Below are 22393 nucleotides of genomic sequence, written 5' to 3'. Positions count from 1 at the left end.
AAGAGAGAGAGAGAGAGAGATAGATGTCTGCATGTTTTCATTTCAGCTAAACGTTTAACAGCTGATCTCACTAATTAAAACTGATCAGTAAAATTAGATGTTTGTTGGAATGAAACACTGCAAGCTTTCAGTCCTCCCACCCTAAAATACATTATAACCAGACTAGATGTAGAACAAATCACACATAAATGTAACAATAGTGTATCCACCTTTCTCAGAACAATATATGTTTTACAAGCTGGTATTGGATCTAAGAGACAGGGATAACATCATCCTTTAAGTACACAGTAGTCCTTAAGGCATGATGTATACTGTACACATTGTGTAAGGGATCACTCACCTTGTTTTCTCCCCCTCCTCCCTTTTATAGATAAAAATCACAACAATGTAACAAGTTAAAATATGAAATTTGATCATTTGAAGAAAGCCATGACTGAACTCCATTCCACAATTTGCCATTTTTTTGTTCCACTAGCTTGCAGTGGTGGCATGTAACTACACATTTACTCAAGTACAGTACTTAAGTACAAATTCAAGGTACTTTACTTGAGTATTTTCATTCTATGCAACTTTATACTTCTACTCCACTACATCTCAGAGGCAAATACTGTACTTTTTACTCCACTACATTTGTCTGACAGCTTTAGTTACTTTTCCAATTAAAAATTTTCATACCCTTCCTGTCCAGTGAAAGCCATGTATCTCCAAATTGGATCAGCTGGAAAATGCATCGTCACAAACCTGAAAAGCTGTTTTTTCTGAGCTCATGAAAAGTTGACTTTTTAGAGATATGTGGTTCCCACAGGACAGCGACACTATGCATTGCTGTAGATTAAACTACCCAACAGTATATAAAGTAGTTCAAATTAGCTCAGCGGTAAACAACTACAGCAGTATGTTTGTTGTTTGAGGTTTGGTCAGCAACAGCTGCGTGCGTTGGCTGTTTGACATTAATGACGGAACCTGTAACAAATTGATACTAATATACTTTGGTTTAAAATCGATGCCATATTGATGTCTAAGGCCTAGCATTAAAGTTATTTTTGTGTAAGGTTAAAGTTGGTTAACTGAGCCGCAGCTAAAAAGAATATTTTGTGTCCAGGTGCAATCTGCAAAGAGGCGAGCTGCATTCCTTTGTACAGAATGACAATCTGGATCAAGTTCAGGAGCTCGGCCCTTCAAAGTCCATATTAATAATTAGAATATGTTGTACTTAATGGGTTTAATTGGGTTAGTCTGATTATAAAAAACTCACATTTACTCAATAATGCAAGAAACAGCATGGGAGAGGACAGCAAGGCAGGGAGGCAGCCACCACAGGAGGAGAACAGGCAGCCAACAGGAGGAGAACAGGCAGACAACACAGGAGGAGAACAGGCAGCCAACAGGAGGAGAACAGGCAGCCAACAGGAGGAGAACAGGCAGACAACACAGGAGGAGAACAGGCAGACAACAGGAGGAGAACAGGGTAGGGAGATAAGTAAGGAAGGTGGCCCTTCCTGACTTCTGGTGAATTTTGCTTTGAATTTTGCTGGCAATTTGGCGAGGTCGGGGTTGGTCTAATATGATGGGCTTATTAAGTTCATGTTAAAACTTGGAGGAGAAGAGTTGGCTTCTCCTCCTGTGTGGTCTGCCTGTTACTTTTAAAGAACACAAAAATTAGACACATGCTGAAAAGGCAGAATTAAATCAAACCCAGCATAGATTTTCAATTAAATAAATGTTTATTTATGTGTAGTATTGTATCCAGTATATGCTTTTTGCATTCATCACTTTCTTATGAAATTCCACTTTTTAGACCTATACAAGTGACTTCACGATAGGCCTACCATTGGCTAATTAATGAATGTTTAGGGCCCAAATGTCTATACAACCCCAGTTATAAAGTACTGCAAATTAGCACAACCTTAAACAACTACATTTTAATCCAAATCCAAAAACATAATATAATATAATAGTAAAACACTGACAGATACCATTTTTCTGCATAATGACTACTTTTACTTTTGATACTTTAAAAAATTTGCTGATAATACTTACATACTTTTACTTAAGTAATGTTTTGAATGCAGGACTTTTACTTGTAGTGAAGCATGTTGACACTGTGGTATTAGTAGGCTACTTAGTAAAGGATCTGAATACTTCTTCCATCACAGCTAGCTGGTGGTTTACCTTGATTAAACTTACATTTCTGTTGAAGCTGCAGAACATAGGCTAAATACAGGCAATAGAGTACTATCCTGTGTCAGTCAATAAGACATATTTTGGGAGACTTCATTTTCTGAATTTATGTTTTTTGCTATTTTAACTTTAAGAAATAACCGCGCTTTTTCATGTACATTCCTTTTATTTGATGGATTTGGTCTTCCGGTACCACTACCTCCCTCTACTGGGTGAAAAATGTAGTGAAAGGGTGCAAAGGCCGTCAAACGATTGTTTTTGCGCTGCTCTAACGACATTACGGTATCGGCGCAATGCATTGTGGGACACAGAGTAAGATGGAAGCGGCCACCAGGAGCATGTTGAATCCTCAATAACATATGTTTCTAGGTGTCATATCTCTGCATATGCCTATAATTTATGCTTCGTTGTAATAATAACAAAACATTAAATTGGCACAAGATCGCTGCTGGACGTGGAAACTGGTAATGTTCATAATACTGCATTTGATGTAGCTAATGCGCTAGCTAAAGCTAAAGCTAAGGGTCAATGAAAAGATATTTGAACGAAGCTAACGTGTTTGACAGAAAGAATACCCGACCAGCCAACACGTTAAAAACATAGTTAATAAGCGTCGAAAAAACACTTTTACCTGACTAAACCGAATTCGTGTGAAGTTGATAGTCATTGTGTTGCTGTAGAAAACTTCGGACATGTCTGTACTGGGAGGGTTACTGAAAGCTGGAGCGTCCTTCTGTCAGTCTGCTGGGACTCTGCTCCACACAGCCAGGACCATTTCTACTGGTGAGTACTGTTACTGATTTCAGTGAGTAGCCTAAACCAGTCTGTTTGTTGTGTCTGTACCGCAGCAACACTGTTACTTTTACAGTGCGTGCTTCTTGTCAGGTTAGGTTTTGTTAGGTTTCACAATAGCACAAGAAACAGACCATAAGGATCCACAATTAGTACAACTACACTGTAAATCAAAATTAGAAACCTATTTGCAGGTATAAACAAGTAGAGGAGATTAAACAAGAAGGTAAAATTGTACAGTAAATAAAAATTTGAAAGCTAAATGACCTAAACGATTGATATTTTTTTTTAAATTGTTTGTGATTATTTTTATGTTGATCAGCTAATCATTTCATCTACTAATTGTAGCAGCACTAAACATAGTATATGTGCAGAAGATACTCAGGTACTCAACGCTGACATGAAATAATGTGCTTTCTTCAGGTACATGCTGCCACATCCGGATGCATGCCATCCCTCAGCTGAAGAAGGTGGACAGGTGGACTGAGAAGAGGAGCATGTATGGAGTTTATGATAACATAGGCATCTTAGGTAAATGTCCTGAACCAGTTAAAGCGTATTTGAGACTGTGGAATTTGCCCCCCCTGTTTGATTATGTTGGTTTTGTTTTTGTTTTTAGTTGACAGCATGTGATAAAACCGTCAGGATGTAGAATGCAACTATGGATTCAATGTGTTTCTTATATGATTAGTTAACTGATTAAGTTTGCTTGTTAGTGTAGGAGAACCAAATAACCAACGCCCTGTGTTAGGTCATGATTTGAGTTACTAGACTTAATTTTTCCAGAAAAAGCTGAGTTGAGAATCAGTGAGTGTTCATACAGTCTTCTATCTTCTCAACAACTGCAGAATCAGTCCTTATGAGACAGTTTGAGAAGATAAATTGTGTATACATGAGTATGGGCGAATAAATGCAAGACCAATTTAACATCCTAGCTCAGATTGTGCCTTGTTTGAGTTTTGATCTTTATCCTAGTTCCCAACTCTTCACCAACTGTGCTTTTCCCACACTTTTGCTAGCTTTCTCTCCTCTTCCTCACATATTCACTGTGTAGAAACTGTGATTTCCTGACTTTGTGTCTGCAGGGGACTTTAAAGCTCATCCCAAAGACCTCATTGTCGCTCCCTGCTGGCTGAAGGCTTTCAAAGGCAATGAACTGCAGCGTCTAATTAGAAAGAAGAAGATGGTGGGAGACAGAATGATGACTCTGGACAGGCACAACTTGGAGAAGAGGCTCCGCTTCCTCTACAGACGCTTCAACCGCACCGGCAAACACCGCTAACATTGAACTAACCATTCTGGCAAATATATCTAACCAGCCAATAAGGACTGTTGGAGTCTAGCTGTGTGATTTCATGCTGTCAAAGTGCTGTATGTTGCCATTTTTTTCTAAGTTATCATATTTGAATGAAGAGAAGTGTGTGTTTCAGAGTAGCATACTTCCTGTACTTCTGTTTATTGATTGTTTTTGGTCCCATTAACATCCTATTTTCCTGACAAACATAAAATACATTATATAAAAGGCTGAAAATACATTATAAAAACCAGTCTTGAAAAGAAGCCTTGTTTTATTCATTCTAACCAACACAGGGTTGAGGTCTGTACATGCACGTCAAGGTCTTTGATGTAAAACGTTTGCGTTGCTTTTGGGGCATTGCTTGGTGCACAGGGGCGTTATCATGTTGAAGGGGCTTCCCAAAAAAGCCTCTAAAAACTAGTCAACTCTCAGACATATGCAGCCTGTGACAAGGGTTTATGAGGAAAAATGCTTTCATTTAAAGTCAAAAAAAGTTGGTAGGCACTGGTCTCAAATATCATTGTCATGTAGACAGGGGTGTCCATATACTTTTGGCCATATAGGCCTAGTATATCCGATGTTTTTCTTTGCCTGAAGAGGATCATATTTAGTTGTTTCACGTTTTCATTCCTCCTATGGACCCTTTATATTGAGACTTTTTTTATATGACTGACTTCACTTCTCTTAAACATGCACAGAGAGTTGAGAATCAAAATAGAAAAAGGAGTAGAGGTTGTATCCTCAAAGGAAGGACTATGCTAGGAATTAAACGAGAGCAATTGCAAAGGGAAATGTTATACTGGAGGAGGAGAAGGGCAATGGGAGAATCCCAGACTAGGGAGGAAAACAGTCGAGTCAACACTCTGTAGGCATCCACTGTACCGCAGTGTCGTCCTGCCGCCCTATCCGACACAGAGAACTGCAGTAGACTACTGCAAAGTGTGAAGGGAGAGAGAGAGAGGAGGGGGGTACCGCACTGTCGTTATGAGTCCAAGTGGAGAAGGCAGGAGGAGAGACGCATTATTGCAGTAGCCTACAGTGCCACAGCACTTTACACGGGCGAAACTACCGCACATCCCATAAGACGCACATCCATCCGCTACGAGGTGGAGGCAGAAATCAAAGCGAGACAACTGATTTCTCATGACTGGACTTTTTTTTTCCCCTTTAATTTTTGAAATTGCACGCATTTGCCAGGAGCTTTCAGAAGAGGCAACTCAACAACCACCCAATCAGTGCTGCGTGTCCGCATCCAGGAGCAGCTCTATAAGGACTCAGCATCACTTGGAGGAGCTGCACGCAGCCCTGCAGGAATCTAAGCATCCGTGGATTCCTCTTCAATGGATTATAATTTAGAAGTACTTTTCTCTTGAGCTTCACTTCCTGCTTCTCCAGTCTAGTCACACAGGGAATTTTCACCCGACCCGTTTACGTGTCTCTGTATTGCGGCACTTTGCTGACGACTTGCGTTATAAATGCATCGCTAGAAGATCGGCTCCACTGCGCCAACAAGCCCCCCGCCTCTTTTTACTGTTAGCATGGCACTTTAATCACTTTGCTAATTGAAAATTAGGACTTTCGTTTGGACCGGTGCCTAGAAATTCTCGTCTCTTTTTTTCCTTCGATCTTGCTGTTTTTCTTCTCGTATTGTACTTCTGACCCTCCCTCCCTCCCCTGCCTCACTGCCCGTCACCCCTCCTCCGCTGCCCGTGAGTCAGTTCAAACTGCTGCATAGAAGATGTGAGTATTAATGCGGCTTTTCTGCTGCGCTCTTTTCACAAAAAATCATTTAAAATATCTCTCAAGCTGCTCTGGATAAACATATATTCAAATCATTTTAATTCCTTGTATGTTTTTTCATGGGGGGTGAAACTGAACTGATTTCTTTCAGCTTGATGGATTTTGCTGACGCAAGTAAAATTTTCCTTCACAGCATCACTAAATTATGTATTCATAGGCTGACTGCTGCCACGCTAAAGCCTTAGGCAGAGTTAAATTGAGTTTTTTATATAATGTTACACCACAGATATTTAAATATATATTTTTTACACAGCATATTGTGGTTCAGAGGGTTTGAGGTCACCATCATCAGCTGCTTAATGTTGAGGAACGACAAGTGACTGATGGTTCATCAGGTTAAGACATTCATTTTTTGTCCTCCTGCAGTGACTGATTTGTACTGAACTGTCCATCAGGCTGAGTCAGTGGCTGCTCCCCTGAGAAGCTTGTTTGCTCAGTTTTAAACCTCCTGTACCCATTAGTCTTCCCCCTGCTGGATTAACCCTTTCCCCTTTTCCGCACATCACTTTCCAGCCTCAGCTTTTCTTCTCAGTCCCGCCCAACTCTCTGTAATCCATCACAAGAGAACTTCTCCACTCTCCTTTTTTGTCACCAAAATTTCCTCTCCCATTATTCAGCCAGCTTCTTCCTGGACAGGTTTCTTGCTTCCCATCTGTGGCCTATTTTTTCTTTCTTCCCATTGCATCTTCTTTCTCATCCTACCCTTCACTATCACCTGCTCATTCTCTCCTCTCTATTTTCCCCTTTACATCCTATTTTATGCATTTCTCACCCTACATCTCCACTCTCCCCTGCATACAATGCATTTTTTTTATCCTTTTGTTAGCTATGTGGTGGCGTTATCCCTCCTGTATAACTGGCAAATTAATTAGATAAAAGTTAAATGCTCTCTACATGCCATAAACATGCGTAAGTCATCAGAATATCAAATTGCCTCCATTACTCCAATCTCAATTCCTCTTCCTCCTCCTCGTGCTTCTTCTCAGGTCTGCCCCAGATGCTGCTGCCCCCGGAGCTCCAGGAGCCCCCGGTGCAGATGGAGGCCCAGCTGGCCCACCTGCCGGCCCACCCAATACCTCCAGCAACCGCAGGCTACAGCAGACACAGGCCCAAGTGGAGGAGGTGAGCCGGACCAGGCCAGACTAAGAGTTTGATTTTACATGCAATGCGTCAATATTAAAGCAGTTGAGGAACCTCATCAGTGGCTTAATCATGAAATACCTGGACTTGCTGTATATACACAGTGCTTATACTGGGCCAGAGACAAACAAGCATGTAAAAAAGTTTTGTTGTTGCTCTATGTTTTCTGGAAAGGCCTGGTCTTCTTAATATGTAATGGGCTCTGCTGCGATTTTCCAAATGGAGTAGAACAACTTATTTACTATCATTTATGATACATAGCTTCAGAAACCCCTTTGTCCCCTGTGTTGCTTTCCTTTAACCATGCTTGTCATCCTCTTTGTCTCTCCTCCCCATCACTGCCAAATGCTTTCTCATCCTCGCCACTGTGGGCTAGGTGGTGGATATCATGCGGGTGAATGTGGACAAGGTTTTGGAAAGGGACCAGAAGCTTTCAGAGCTGGATGACAGAGCGGACGCTCTCCAAGCCGGAGCCTCCCAGTTTGAAAGCTGCGCAGCCAAGCTAAAGAACAAGTATTGGTGGAAGAACTGCAAGGTGGGCACATTAGTGTGGGTCCATTAAACAGATTGTTGTTACAGAAAGAAACTCACAATATAATCTGAGTCTGAAATAACAATATGCTTATTACTGTGTGGTGTGGCGCATAGAGATATAGTATGTATATAGAGCTAGTAGAGGAATAAAAGTGTGAATCAGATCCAAACCTCTTGTATTTTAAAGCATCGAACAACTGTTCATGCTGAGGCGAACACACATTGTCTGTTCTGGGAATGCCGTCATCCTGCTCTCCACACACTAATCTGTTAATGAGCTGCTGTGGAAGACTGAACAGACGCTTTGGGAAAAATGGGAAAAAGAAGTCTGTTATTGTAGATATTTCACTACAGACTCAGAAATACTCAAGAGATTGCATAACTAAATGCAGAAAATCTCAAGTGTCTTAAATGCTTTGTTGTTCAGATGTGTTTCTTTTTGAACTCCACACATATTTACAGTGTGTCTTAAATTCCTTTATAAAAGTAAGTACCATTATAGTAAATGTTATTGTTTTCTCCCTTCAGATGATGATCATGATGGGTATCATTGGAGTCATTGTGGTTGGAATAATATTCTGTAAGTAGAAGATAGTTTCTTCTTGATACTAATACAAAGATTGATCAGTCTATTGATTGACAGACAGATAGGTTGATATATATAAACAGATAGGGTTACTAAAAAATCTGATGAGAGAGCAGATGTGTTTTCTATGGTTTTTCTCTCGGCAGCAGAGGGACAGACATATGAAGAGAAGGATCCTCTGTAAATGGCACATTTTCATGTGGTGTTAGTCTGTCAGTATACAATAGTGTTGATGTGTTAGTGCTGTTAATTTTTACAGGAAATTAAGATACAGAGATGGTCCTTCTGACTTTGTTAAAGGATGGCAGGTATAAGACAGCACCAGCATATACATTTGTATTTCTTCCCTAACAAGCCCATATCTGGCCTGCTTTGATTGTCAATTATTCATGACTTCTTATTACAATAAATCATTGACATAATAACAATTTTACCAGTTCTTTCTTAAAAAACAAACCTGTAAACACTATATAAGAAGCAGAGCTCACCTGACTGCTCTCTACTTGTTTTGGTTTAAGTGATGTATTGCCGGGTCCATTAGACTAATGACTTTCTCTCCCTCTCTTCCTTCATTCGCAGTGTACTTCTTCTACTGAGCTCAGCCCATCAACACAGATGGATATGGACATGAGAATGATATGAGAGGGAAGAGAAGAAAAAAACCCAAGCGCCCCCTTTTATCCATCCTCTCCTTCCTCTCTTCACAGTCTTCCATCAAACCATCTTGCACTTATATATGACAGTAGTGTTTATAGGTGTCTCTGCTCTCTTTGTCCCCCTCTCCCTCCCTTCTTGTTGCTTTCTAAAACTGTTTTACCATGAAGTCTCACTCACTCTCTCCTGTTTCTGCACCTCATGTATTATTGAAGGACGCAGCAGGCAGAGTGAAAGAGGAAGAAAGAAAGGGAAGGAGGGAGAGAGAAAATTCTTGGGACACGGGAACACACGTGAGCTAAACCCTCTGAGCGGAGCTATGGGGGGAAATGTACAATGTACAGATGGTGAATGTGTGCAGGGAGATTGAACACGAGTTTGCAGTCCTTTCTACCCCAAAGCTTGTTCATATTACCTTTTTTGAGAGTCCTCCATTTGTAAATTGGTACTGACATGCCTAACACACTCCTAACACACTCCTTCTATCACAACCGCTACCATCATTGCTACTTACTAACACAAGGTCACGTTAGATTAAGATTGTGTACATTTTTGTTTGTATGTGTGTGTGTGTGTGTATTTGTGATCCAAAGCATTGTAGCCAATAGCTTTTTCCAAGTTTAGCTGATAGGCTTTTATTAGTAACTTTTTCATTTCCTTTCCTGCCTAACGTTCTCTTACTTAGTCTCCTATTTCTGCAATGTTCAGTAGTAACAATGGGAGAAAGAAAATTGAAACAGGGAAGGAGACTGTGTGAGAGTATAAGGAAAGGAAGAAGTGATTCAGGGAAAGGTGGTAAGAAACAAACTCAATTCTGGACTGATAAGCAATTTTTGATAAAGTAGTTGTATAACTATGCTTCATTTCATCTTGGTTTTTGTACCACAGGTGGTGGCATAGTAATATGCACAGCAAGACAAACAGACACTAACAGTCTACTTTATACATGAACTGACTGCTTTGACCCAGAGGAGGGTCTCTTAACTCTGACTTGGACAGACTCACAGTCATAGACCGATGAATGCGTAGCGTCACATTTCAAGCAGGTACAAATGCCAACTTGTTTTGAAAGTTGTTCAGACAAATCGTTTGTTTGAGTGTTGTTTAAATGACCTGATCTTCAGAAAGCAAGGAAAATGGGAGAAAGAACATGATTTAGAAACCCAGAGCCACCTACCCCCCTCCCACATAAAAACAGACTCACCTGTCACCTGCAGTATGGTAACGGCCAAAATGAGGTGTTTGTTTCTAACTTGCATGGCAAACGGTGTCCATAGTTTTGCCTATTTGTGTGACCTGTGTATCTGCCATTTCTAACTCTAACTGCCGATTGTATATTTTCTTTTGTCAGTGGTTTAAACGACCTGTGTATAATGTCTTTCTGATCTGATAATTACTGCTTATGCAATGCAATGATGCTCAAGAGTTTGCCATTTCACTTGCTTTTGAGAGAAAAACAATATTCAGAGACTGCAAACAGCTGCTACTATAGTGAACTGTTAAAAACATATAGTATTGTATGGATAGAACAATAGTACACATCTGTCAGATTATGCTCCTGAAAATGTGTTTATAAATTCTTTCAGGTTTTTTGGGGGGGGGGTGTTGGATATAAAAGAAAAGCAAATTTTCTCTCTCTCTCTCTTCGGACTGATTTGAGAGTTGAAAAAAAATGAAGAAAATATGAACAACCTTATGCGCAAAATGCATTTACGCATAATTGTAGCAGTTAGCCATAATTATCTGATGATATTGTGCAACAATTTTATTAGGTAATTACCACATGAGATACGAGAAATGTTTTGCGATTTACAACCTGAAAATGCAGTGAGAGATGCAACTGGATTTGCGAAAACAAATGCATGCTTACCACTTTTGCTGATGACAATAAAGAAATCAACAGAACTGAGTGCTGATCTTTATTATATTTTTTTACATATTGAGCCAATTTAGACCTTGTTAGGAAATGCTTTTTCCACAATCTACTCCACTTCAAGTAATGCCAGCTTGTATTGTTATTACAATATATGGATTCTGATTCTGACTGAAATCGTTTTATGAAAGTGAAACCCTGTGATTTGTCTATGACAGAGCTTCAATCGGTTTCCAGATAATAGACGAAGTGTACTAATATTGAAAATGTCAAATACCTTAAACAATGTTGTTGAGTCACAAAATTGTCATTGTGAAAATTAAATAACAGAAAGAGTAACAAAATCAATATCACACACAAAAACAAGTGAGAAAAAGCCATAATAAACATAGTCTACATTTAAAAATAATACCATATGAAAACAGTATAACAACAAAAACCTTTAAAAATATATAATTCCCTCCTTTCCCCCTTAAGTAGCTTTAAAGTTCATCTAAAATCATCTAATTCCATATTCTGTATTGGTTTGTTGCAATGATGTTTATACTGAATCAGATATTCAAACCCAAGACTCTTGTTTTTTTACATCTGCACCACTCCATCAAATGGAAATATTCTAGATGTCTTGTGCATCATTTTATACACATTTTCCCAAAATTCAACCTGACATATTTGGTGTCTTTGGAGACTTTGGGATCTCCACTTGAATTGAAAACAAAGTTCTGTCGGTTTCAACAATGTTTGGATGCACAATGACTGGCAGGTCAGGTCAAGAGGTTTTAAACAAAGATACCAATTTACAGTATATCAGCAATTACAAGTTCTCAGCAGAAACACATAAAAAGAAAATGAAAAGTCCACGGCCCTATTTTCTAGTTTAGAACAAATAAGCCAAAAATCCTACAGTGTGTACATGTACAAACAATTCAAGGCCTAGATAACTTAATCCAGTTTGAATCAGACCAATAGTCCTGTGTCTTATTGCATGTTCTGTTAATGCCTACTGTATAACTGCTCGCTTCAGTTGTGTTTCCTTTAAGCTTCTTTTTAGTAAAGTATTGAAATAAACTTTGTGTGGGCCAGTAATGCAAAGTCTGGAGAAGCTGACAGTGCCTACTGCCTAGTCTTTATTACCTGCAGCGAGTAAAAAAAGAAACTTAGGTCCTCTGATGACGTGGCATCAAACACACTAACTAGTTCTGAGTAAGAAAGCAAGTTATGTTTTCCACAGCACTAGAGAGGCAAAACACAGTTCAGTCAGTGTTAGATAAATAATTTAACTGCAGCGGGTAATTTATGTGTGACAAAACGTTTTTTGCTGGAAAGTATAGTTTAATTTGATTTAATATGTTGCAGGTTACAGAAACGCAGCCTCGAAACTTACAAGAACTTTACATAAGTAAACCACTACCAATGCTACTCAACAACAAATTTATAATGCAAATAAATGATACAGCTAAATATTCAAATACACTTGTTTTTTCCCAAATTTTTTTTGGGTCCAATTGGATTTTTTTGTAAATTTAGTATTTTTCAGTTCAGTAGAAGCCTAGAAGAGTTAAAAGAACCAGTGATGGCTTCTAATAAAATCAGTAATAACTTACAGACACACAAATGACACAAAGGAAGTCCTTATGGGCTCAGTTTCAAGTCAGGATTATCTGATAAAAGATCTCCTACTAATCTATCTCATGACCTGATAGAAGAAAATCACAGTGATGATCAGGAAACCCAGAACCCACCAATAGGAATCTGTAGAGTGAAAGACACAGAGAACAGTTAAGGATCTTTATACCGGGTTGACATTAAGCACAAGATACAACATACAGTACACAGTGTGTAATGCAAATCAATAATCTCAAGACATAAAAAGTTTCTGTTTAATGTGCAAAATAAACATGATTTTTATTGATCTGTTTCTAAAAAGTTTGTGGTGGTTGAGTTATAAAATAAAAACTGCATTTTTGCATTTTCCAGAGGTGAAAAATGTTCCATTAAACTCCCCTCTCATGTGACATGATCAAAAGAGGTTGTGATATGACCTGAACTATATTTTCAAACTATTTATGGATTATACTCAACTCTAATAGGAAACAGAAACATAACCACCACAACATGTTGTTTTTACACATCGTTGCTTGTACCAATTACACAACCGAGATTTAATATGTTAATTAGTGAGCTCCCCCCTCTTACTATGAAGCCCTGTAGCCCATCTTACAAGAGTTAACATAGTCAAGGTCATCTAAATCAGCTGGAGTCCCATGGCAACAACATTTTGATCTGCTATTTTTTGCCAGAGATGGCAATGTAATTCAGTATGTTGCTCAATCTGTCAATGCAACACTTTGGTCCGGAGAGCTGTTTCTCGATAACTATAGGATGCATTGACGTGGTACAACCATTCATGGTCCCCAGAGGATGACTCCTAATAACTTTGGTGATCCAAACTTTGTCACCTCAGTTCATGACAATGACACTGGAAGGATTAAAGCGATACACATGAGCTTTAGATGTGCTGGTAAGCAGATATTGTTACATTTAGACAGAACCAGGCTGTTTCCCAGTTTCCAGTCTTTATACTAAGCTAAGCTATCTGGCTGCCGGCTGTAGTTTCATATCTACCGTACAGACATGTATTGATCTTCTGAGCTAACTCTCGGCAAGAAACCACCCAAATGCTAAACTATTTCAGCAACGCATTAATACCTGGTTCTGGACTTTCTACCATCAGACTGAGAGAGAGAGGTTCACTCAGGGCCGGGTGGGACACCTTGCAGGTGATTTTAGTTCCAGGGGAGACACTGGAGGGGACAGTGAGGTGAGATGACAGGGAATAAGTCCCATCACCATGCTGTCGATGGCTGGACAGAGAGCCCTGATCTGGAAACATTGTAGGCTCTGTGTCTACAGGAGAGAGGAATAACCACTCCATCTGAAAAGCAGAAGAAAGCAGAGAATTATTAAATCAATCAATCAAACAAACTTTATTTGTAAAACACCTTTCATACAGGTTAGTTCAATTCAATTAATCAATTAATTAAATTTAGAGTTGACTGACAAGCTGATATTAAGATAGGACAAATGTAAACAGTAAAACAATTAATGCATAAAAGAAATAAAATTATGTAATAATAAAAAAATTAAATTCAGTAAGATAGATAAAAGACAATAACAAATAAAATAGATAAGAGGGAGTAAAACATAAAAAAACGTGAATACAATAAAATAAATGATAGAATATATTAAATAATTTACATAAAACAATCTAATCAAAAGCCAGGCTGAAGAGGTAGGTTTTAAGTTTAAAGATATCAACAGATCTTCGGGTAGATTGCTCCAACGGCTCGAAGCATAAAAACTACAAGCTGCCTCACCAAAAGTTTTTGTTCTGCCCTTTGGAACAACTAAAAGACCTGAGGGGCCGCCCTGGTTCATACTTTGCAAGCATGTCAGACAAGACAAGGCTGGTGCAAGATCACGAAGTGCTTTAAAAACAAGCAAAATAATTTTAAAATCAGTTCAAAGACTGACAGGCAACCAACGTAAGGACTGGTTTAAGGTATTTGTTTTGAGTGCTTGATAACATAGATATTTGTTTCATTTAGTATTTTCATTTGTTAGTTGTTTGATTTGTTTACTTAGTTTTGCTAGTTGTTTGTTAAGTTTATTTCGTTATTTTTTGGTTTGTTTTGTAAAAATTGGGCAGCACTATAGGCACCTCAGGTTTTATACAGGTAGGCAGGCATAGGACCAGCATGCCTGGACCTGGGAGGGTCTGTAGTTTTTTTCCAGAGCAAGAAAGGCAGCAGGATTTCGTTGTTCTTTTGTTTGCTTGCTTGAAATGGCTTAATAAACACAAAGACTTTGTTTGGACAATGGACTTCTTTTACCTGTGTACATTACATCCCCATGGTGCATCAGTGGCCTTTGGATTTCAATGTTATTAATAAATGAATAATGAATTATGTCTTGCCAAGTTGTTTAATGGCAGGAAAGGGATAACATAGAAAATTGTACTAGTTAACAGCTGCATTTAAGGACATACTAGTTACAGACCTGAGCATCCAGCGGATAGTATTTAGTGCAGTGGCAGCTCAGTGTCTGGGGGGACTTTGTTTCCAAAACCAACTTCTCCTCTGAGAGTGAAACATCGGGTGGTTCTGAAACAAAGAGCAGCAAAGGGAAAAACTGAAAGACATTCAGTGGATTTTTCTGAATTGAGAAATTAGGGTGAAACTTACGAATAACGTGGAGTTGAATGACCTGCTGGGCATGGAAAAGGCCTATACTGACAGTACAGATGTAGGTTCCCTCATCCAAAACCTTCAACTTGGTCAGAGTCACAGAGGCGTTACCCTCACCAACAAGCTGGGCGGCATCCATGCTTGAGCCCCTCCTTTCTGCATGCACTGAGGACAGAAAATTAAACAGAAATTAGCAATCTCAACTCAAGGTTCACTTTCTTAAACGTAATTGACCACAGAAACTGATGTTTTGAAGATGTCAGAGACTAGAAATTATAATCATGAACATCATAAAATCACAATAGTATTCATGTTATATGTCTGTAACTTTCACAATTAATTTCTAATTTTAATTTTAGTCTATTTGTCTCAGTTACCTCAACCATGCAGTGGATCTTGTGGTTTGACAGCTAATTCCATGATAAAATATTGTGCTAATTTATGACAAACATGTAAAACTACGTGCACTAACTTAATTAGTTATACAAATGGTTAACATATTTGTATACCCCAAATATGTAGAGTTAAAGTTTATTTTTGTTTAATATCAAAATTTGTCAAGATTGTCCTCAAAACCTAACTAAAAATGAGCATTTAGAGTCCATTTGCATTGATTTATTCATGAACTTCCATACCACTGAAGCCACCTTGCACTAATGTACCATCATCAGCACTCTCAGAGCCACAAGAAGCCGCCAGAGTTTAAATCCTCCTAAAGACCCTGGATAAACCAGAAGAGGCCAGGCACACCTGTTCACACAGCACTTACCTACTGTGCTCCCTTCTGCATCATCCAGCCTCGTCTTCATTTCAAGCACTTTATTCCCTTTCCCCCTGTGCTGCAGTCGCCATTCAATGCCCACCTCCTGCGCTAAGGGTATCTTCTGCTGCTTGAAGCCACAGTTGAGGAGAACATCACCTCTCAGAGGTGCAGATACAGACTTTATGTGGGAAAACACCAGGAATATCACTGAGGGACAGAAAGCAAAGACAACAGCAGAGAAAAAGTAGTGAGAATAATGTTATTGCCTGTCTAACAAAACCAATAATGGAAACAATTCAACGAAAAGATGAAATGGGATATTAAACTCTGGATCTCACCCTCAGTCAGCAGAGTTCCCGACTGGCTAAGAGGCAGACCCAGTTTGTTTTGTATGAGGGTGGACTGGTCCTTATTCAACACCAAAGTCTGCAGAATCAACACAGTGCCGAACTCAACTCCCTCCACATTAAGGGACACCATGAAATAAGCTGGATCTGAACTTTCCTGGGATCCACGAGGAGAGTAACGGCTTATTTCACACATCACCTCCTGCTCATTGCAGTCCGCATGGAGCAACACATCTGCATTGGGGATCTCAGGTGATGACACTGCCACAAAGGGATGAGAGGAGAAGTTCAACACAGGCTGTGCTTATATGACACCAAACATTATACGAAGAGAAGGCAGGGGAGACCTGTGGCTTCTAACAGGATGGCATCTGGATCAGGGACAGAAGGCGGGACAAACGCAGTGAGTGTTTCGAGTGATTCATCAGAAGCCACGGCAACATTTCTTAAGACGAGAGTGGCTGGAGTCCTTGTGAAAAGATTGCCAGTTCCCATTCCACCCAGTCCTCCGCCCTCCTCCACCAGGGTGCAGGAAAGTACGACATCTGCAACCCCATCAGCTGAGAAACAAGGGGCAGATTCAAAAATATTAAAAAAAAGTCTTAAAAATGTTAAGGTATCATTTGGAATTAATGAATGATAAGTTTTGACTATACACAGTAAAATAGTGGAGGTTAACCACCTTTAACCTACTGAAAATTTGACATTTTTAACATAATCAGGTAAACAAATACCAGAAGACTACTATTAAACTGAAATAAAAGTCAGGCTTTATTTTATTTTGGGTGCATTATTTCCTAATAATGTATTGAAAGTTTCCTGGAAAAACCATGTAATTTGGTAAAAAAAAAAATATATATATATATATAGGCTTATAGACTTATTTTAGTTTTATTTGAGTTGAGTTTAAAAGCAATTGTTGATTTCCAGAGGAATTTACTTCGACAAACGGCTCCTTTTAAACCCAAGTAAATATCCATTCATCATTTTATTACTGAAAACCTTTTTTCTTCAAATTTGGGAGAAAAATTTTTACATTTTTGCATGTTCAGCTGAACTGCTAAGCACTGACTAAAATATTCTAAGATAGACTAGATCAGCAGTTAATTTGATTCAATAAAATGGAAGTGTACAAAATAAACACTGTCTCTATTTTACCTATACTTAGTGCCACTTACATGGTTCTTTCCAGGAAGCTTCCTAGGAATTTACAGAGCAGCATAATAATGTGTTGAATCAAAATAAGCTCTATTAGACACTGTGAAATGAATACTTGTTTAAAAAGTTTATTACTGAGCTTGACAATCTACTCAAAGTCAAATATTTTTTTTTTGCACTACGTTTATTTCCACCATTCAGTGCTGCATCAATATGCCAAGATTTATGCTCTTACCACAAACGCACGTCAGGAAGTATCCAAAAACAATTACTTCAATCATCATCATGGAGTCTCGTTTCGGTGTTTTTATAAATTAAGAGTGCTGCATGCAAAGTTTAACGTTAGTAAAACAAGATAAGAGAAATAGCTAACTTCTGAGAACACAAAAACACTTTCACTTTTGATTTCAACAACTGACAACAGCTCATTACATCGCTACAGTCTGAATATTTTACAGCCTTTCCTTCATCCCATCGATAATGTACAATAGCTGTACAGCAGTAAATATAATCTAATAGTAGCCTAAACTCTTGAGGTTGATCAGGACCTGTCTCGCTGTCGGGAGCATGCGCGTAACGCCGCAGTGGAGGAGTGAAAGTAAAAGTAAGCAGACAGGATCGTCCAATGACAGAGCAGCAGGGAACGGGTCAGGGGTCACCAAGGAAACAACGTGTCTTTCGCTGAAATCTCCCGGTAAGATTGTTTTAAATTTTTAATGTAATACATCTACAAAAAGGGGGATGATTTGTATTTATTTTTAATGTAGTTTATATGTAACTATTTAGAGATATTTAGCTAAATGAATAGTTCATCATTTTGGGAAGTATTTGCTTTTTTGAGTTTGAAGATTGATGTTGATATCACTCTCATGTCTACGGTAAATATGAAGCTAGGAGCCAGTTAGTTAATTTAGCATAATTTCTGGAAACTGGGGGAAACGGCTAGCCAGGCTCTGTTCAATGGTAACAAAATCATCCTACCCTATTTTGTTTATTCCGTACAGAAAATATCTTTTTATACAGATTAAACAAACAAAATATGATGTTAATTTGTTTGCTTCATAGGTGCTGGTAGGATGATTTTGTTACCTTTGGACAGAGCAAGCTTCCTGTTTCCCCCATCTCCAGTCTTTTTTATGCTAAGCTAAACTAACCAGCTGCTAGCTGTAGCTTCACATTTACAGTACAGACACGAGAGTGGTATCGATGTTCTCATCATCTAATTCTCAGCGAGAAAGCAAACTTATTTTCCAAAATGTCGAACTTCTCCTTTAGAGTGCAAAATCATGAGAAACGTAGCTGAAGATTAAACTTCACTGTACTATCATATGGTGCTATTAGGGAAATAGAAACAATAAAGCTGCAATGATCAATATTTTTATATTAACAATAGATTAAATGATAGCGTGTAATGTGAGAGTGGTTGGTGGTAGTGATGTCTCCAAAGTATCACCAAACTGCAGTTCCCAATTCGTTCTATGGAACGTGTCACTGTCTTTCAGCTGATTGTTTTTGGTTTTACTGTTTGGTTCAATCTCACTGCTCTCATCAACCTCATTTCCAGCCGCAGCAGGCAGCTGTTTTTAGTGAGAAATCTTTCTGAACTCACTTTATGCTACCTGCCCAGCACCAAACGAAAGTCAGACCAAGTTAGAGACTATAGCTGGTGAACATAATGGAGCATTTAGCAGATAAAGACCAATATATTTACCTCAGGATTTGGTGCAGATCAAACCAGAGCTAGAAGGAGAATAAATATTGGATTTACATTCATCAGGTGGACACAAATACGACTCAAAACGAATGATAATGTTGCTCCATGTCTGCTGGAAATGTAAATAAACTTTTTGCTAATGTTCGCTACAATTTTAGGAGGTGATAATATGTCAATGTTGTGTTTACAGCTTGTTCTGCTCAATGAATGAATTGTGTGACTAGGTGACCTCTGATACAAGTGGTAGCCAACTGTTTGTGACAGCTGGCTGTTGCGTTATTGAAAGGCACACTGTGTTTTTAATTTATTGTGCTCAAAAGATGAATTTACTTGATGGTGTACCTGCTATACATTTTAGCATAATTTCATTCTTTTTGCTTCAGACTTTTTAGTTTTATCAACCTGTTCATCTGGCTGCTCAAGAGCACTACATCACCTTCATAATTTTATTGTAAGTTGAATAAGAAAGGACTATATGAGTAAGGTCATTCTTCCTCATTTCTTTTTATTTGGCTATATTTGTCTCTGGTTGTGTTCAACACAGCAAGTTTTATTAACTTAGTGATGAAATATAGTAAATTCAGTTCTCCTGCATAGTCTTGTTGATCCAGTCCATGTAGTTAGTGACTCTGGTATAGACGCCATATTTTCCCTGCTGTCCGCAGTCAACCCCCCAGCTGACAATCCCAGCAGCCCAGAACCATCCGTCTTCACTTAGGGTGAAGGGGCCTCCACTGTCACCTTGGCAGGAGTCCTTCCCACCTTCAGGGACTCCAGCACAAAACATGTTATTTGTTGGTACGTTGTCCTTTGTCCTCTTCGCCACAGTGATTGAATTACTGCATGTCTCCTGCTCCACCACAGGGAGCTGCACGAACTTCAGCTTATTTGTTAAAATCCGTCGGCTGTCGGCTGTTTCTGTAATGCCAAAGCCTGACACCAGTCTGAAAAAAAAATGTAGAAGAGTAATGGTGAACTCAAGAGAAAAAGCAAATCAGGAATCTGGAAGATTGACATGTTGGCACAACAAGAGAAAAAGCAAATGCAAAAAGAAGATTTAAATGCAAGGTAAAATCATTGAGTTCACAAAACTAAAGCAGGGAAAATAAATAATCATATAAAATTGATTATACTGCATTATGAAATGAAACCCAGCAGTTGTTTCTTTACCCCATCATGCCAGTGACGTATGTGGCACCCTCTGCTGGCAAACATATTGGCATAATGGATGATTTGAATGTGATTGGGTCTTGCAGTTTGATCAAGGCAATGTCATTGTTGTAGTCTAAGCCGTTGGGGTTGTTGTATTTGGGGTGAATGTGGACTGAGGCAGCAAACGCAGGAGAGTCCGTCAGGGTTTTAACATCAGTAAGTCCCATGTAAACCTGCAAACCAACAGCATAGGAGGAAATAAATGTCAATTCAAAAACATGCAACATGCAAACAGGCAATGGCCATGCAGATAACACCTAAAGTGGCACACTTACCCGTACAGTCTCGTGTGATGCTGTATTTCCATTATGTGTTAGGACATGAGCTGCGGTCATAATCCAGCGGTCTGCAATCACCATGCCTCCTGCTCTTTGTCCATCTATACTCAATAACACTTGCCAGGGGATGGTATTGTCTGGAGCTTCACTGCCTCCAAAGATCCTCTGATAGGCAGAGATGTGTTTTGTGGGCTAGCCACAGACTGGATGGGATAGATAACAATTAGGTTCACACAGACACAGACTTAATGTTTTAATTAAAGCATCCTAGATTAGGTATTGCAGGTTTTCAATACCAGGTATACATGTTGGAGTGACATCGTTGTGGTTGGATCTCCATTTTCTGTCAGCTTCACAGGTGAAACTAACTGAAGACCAGAGGGAACAAGATAATGGCATTTATTTTTAGTTAAGATATATCAAAATTTGACATTTTTATTAATGGGATTTTTGGAATGCTATCTATAAATATCTCACCATTTCCGCCCTCAGGGAGAGAGTAAAATGGTTCATTACAGTGATACTGAACAACAGAACGATACTGATTCTGAAATCCAGACAGGAAGGTCACCTCTCCATTCAGCAAAGGTTTGGGTTCTCTACAATCAATTACTGCAGAAGAACAAAAAACAAGGACATGTTAATATTTTGCCAGCGAAAGAAAGAAAATATCAAACCATCATCAGCTGTTATCCTCGGTCACAGGTCACATACTGTAGATGGAGTCTCTGTAGAAATATTCAGTTAAGACAGGAGTCACTGCCTTTAGCCATGTTCCCCGGAAATGGACATTTGACTTTTGGAAAGGACATGATAACCAAACATTAATCACATATCGACAACTGTAGATGCGATTGTTACCGATTGTTACCGTCGACCAAACAAAATACCATGTCGCTCTCCCTTTGTCCCTCACCGTCTGTGCTGTAGTCCAGGCTCCAGCCGTGGCTCAGGCCTTCATTATCAGTGTGGTAGTCCAGTCTGACAGTACTGGAATTTGTAGCTATCTACCTGGACTCTTTCCACCACACAGCTTCATGGGCTCTCTGTCTGGAATGGTCACCTATGAGAGGAGGAGTAAAAAGTTTATTTATATACATTGAGTCATATCAGAGTCACCCTCTTTTTATTGTCATTTGTTGTAAGGAAGCCCTTTGCCAATACCTGCAGCCAGTGATGTAGACACCTGGGACCTTGCTGAGTGTCCATGCTATGTGGAAGTTGTCAGTGAAGTTGAGAGTGATAGTGAATCTGGGCTCCACAGAGATGATGTACTTGCAGGACAGAAAAGGAGTTGAGGGGTAAGGGTACCTTGGACTGGAAAGATGTCCCACATTCTTGTCAAATATACAACCACCACAGGATACTGGACACAGGGCAAAGCAAGTATTAATAGTCCATGAGAGCCGCTGTTACTTCACGTCAAAAGGAGCCAGTTGAGGATAAGAGGCAGAAAATGGACCAAAAAGTGATGGAGTCCCTGGTTCCAATTTAAGACCCCAGTTTGTGCAGGTCATCAATACTTAAGTCAAAGTTAAGTAACAAATATAAGACTAAAATTCGGGTTCTGTACAAAAACACTGATCTATTGTTTGGAATGTTGTATAATATTAGATTTAAAAACGGCTCTGACCGTCAGAGAGTCTTGATAGCTGCCTGAAGAAGCTTTAATATCCAGATGTGTTAGGGACAGCTGGATCTGGTAGCCCTCCAGAACCCAGAGGTCCCATTTCTTCAGTAGCAGACTAACAGCAAGTTGGAACTAAGGTGCTGGTCCAAAGTTGATGCAAACAGAAAAAGAACGAACACAGTGACAC

The 22393-nt window shown here is 39.2% G+C and overlaps 4 protein-coding genes across 6 annotated transcripts; 2 read left to right on the top strand and 2 right to left on the bottom strand.

Annotated features, from left to right (window-relative positions):
* The first annotated feature begins 2462 nt into the window (after positions 1 to 2462).
* mrpl51 (mitochondrial ribosomal protein L51) lies at positions 2463 to 4533 on the top strand. 2 transcript variants are annotated; one of them, XM_044209148.1, is made up of 4 exons: positions 2464 to 2645; positions 2862 to 2964; positions 3397 to 3504; positions 4059 to 4533. In XM_044209148.1, the coding sequence occupies exons 2-4, from the start codon at positions 2874 to 2876 to the stop codon at positions 4253 to 4255; spliced, it is 396 nt and encodes a 131-aa protein (XP_044065083.1). In that variant the 5' UTR covers positions 2464 to 2645; positions 2862 to 2873; the 3' UTR covers positions 4256 to 4533. The 2 variants fall into 2 exon arrangements, with proteins under 2 accessions (XP_044065084.1, XP_044065083.1); XM_044209149.1 differs by having other exon boundaries at positions 2463 to 2964.
* Positions 4534 to 4650: 117 nt separating this feature from the next.
* Positions 4651 to 10889, top strand: vamp1b (vesicle associated membrane protein 1b). Its single transcript, XM_044209152.1, has 5 exons — positions 4651 to 6010; positions 7057 to 7192; positions 7587 to 7745; positions 8273 to 8324; positions 8910 to 10889. Coding segments are annotated over exons 1-5 (366 nt in total). The 5' UTR covers positions 4651 to 6008; the 3' UTR covers positions 8927 to 10889.
* A 1-nt stretch (position 10890) lies between these two features.
* On the bottom strand, positions 10891 to 17965 carry tapbpl (TAP binding protein like). 2 transcript variants are annotated; one of them, XM_044209033.1, is made up of 9 exons: positions 17921 to 17961; positions 17608 to 17695; positions 16562 to 16774; positions 16206 to 16475; positions 15874 to 16074; positions 15102 to 15269; positions 14917 to 15020; positions 13567 to 13792; positions 10891 to 12609 (listed from the first exon to the last, which is right to left on the bottom strand). In XM_044209033.1, exons 2-9 carry the CDS (start codon positions 17657 to 17659, stop codon positions 12542 to 12544), a joined length of 1302 nt encoding a protein of 433 aa, XP_044064968.1. In that variant the 5' UTR covers positions 17660 to 17695; positions 17921 to 17961; the 3' UTR covers positions 10891 to 12541. The 2 variants fall into 2 exon arrangements, with proteins under 2 accessions (XP_044064968.1, XP_044064967.1); XM_044209032.1 differs by having other exon boundaries at positions 17608 to 17965.
* Positions 17966 to 19651: 1686 nt separating this feature from the next.
* c1s.2 (complement component 1, s subcomponent .2) lies at positions 19652 to 20990 on the bottom strand. Its single transcript, XM_044209085.1, is given in 4 exon segments — positions 19652 to 20030; positions 20257 to 20471; positions 20574 to 20779; positions 20873 to 20990. Coding segments are annotated over 4 exon segments (888 nt in total). The 5' UTR covers positions 20976 to 20990; the 3' UTR covers positions 19652 to 19666.
* Between the last annotated feature and the right edge of the window lie 1403 nt (positions 20991 to 22393).

This window comes from Siniperca chuatsi, linkage group LG9, assembly GCF_020085105.1.
Source record: "Siniperca chuatsi isolate FFG_IHB_CAS linkage group LG9, ASM2008510v1, whole genome shotgun sequence".
Classification (NCBI taxonomy): Eukaryota; Metazoa; Chordata; class Actinopteri; order Centrarchiformes; family Sinipercidae; genus Siniperca; species Siniperca chuatsi.
The sequence above is the reverse complement of the archived record's forward strand: the minus strand, read 5'-3'. Positions and strand labels throughout refer to the sequence as shown.

What these genes read in the sequence shown, in the direction of transcription:
- mrpl51 (XM_044209149.1), top strand. Translation starts at nt 2,874, where the DNA reads ATGTCTGTACTGGGAGGGTTACTGAAAGCTGGAGCGTCCTTCTGTCAG. An exon ending in AGCCAGGACCATTTCTACTG is followed by an intron (nt 2,965 to 3,396) that starts GTGAGTACTGTT and finishes TGCTTTCTTCAG; the next exon opens with GTACATGCTGCCACATCCGG. An exon ending in TGATAACATAGGCATCTTAG is followed by an intron (nt 3,505 to 4,058) that starts GTAAATGTCCTG and finishes TTGTGTCTGCAG; the next exon opens with GGGACTTTAAAGCTCATCCC.
- tapbpl (XM_044209032.1), bottom strand. Translation starts at nt 17,659, where the DNA reads ATGATGATGATTGAAGTAATTGTTTTTGGATACTTCCTGACGTGCGTT. An exon ending in CTTCCTGACGTGCGTTTGTG is followed by an intron (nt 16,775 to 17,607) that starts GTAAGAGCATAA and finishes CTTGTTTCTCAG; the next exon opens with CTGATGGGGTTGCAGATGTC. An exon ending in TGCAGAAGGGAGCACAGTAG is followed by an intron (nt 15,270 to 15,873) that starts GTAAGTGCTGTG and finishes TTCTGTCCTCAG; the next exon opens with TGCATGCAGAAAGGAGGGGC.
- vamp1b (XM_044209152.1), top strand. An exon ending in CACAGGCCCAAGTGGAGGAG is followed by an intron (nt 7,193 to 7,586) that starts GTGAGCCGGACC and finishes ACTGTGGGCTAG; the next exon opens with GTGGTGGATATCATGCGGGT. An exon ending in ATTGGTGGAAGAACTGCAAG is followed by an intron (nt 7,746 to 8,272) that starts GTGGGCACATTA and finishes TTCTCCCTTCAG; the next exon opens with ATGATGATCATGATGGGTAT.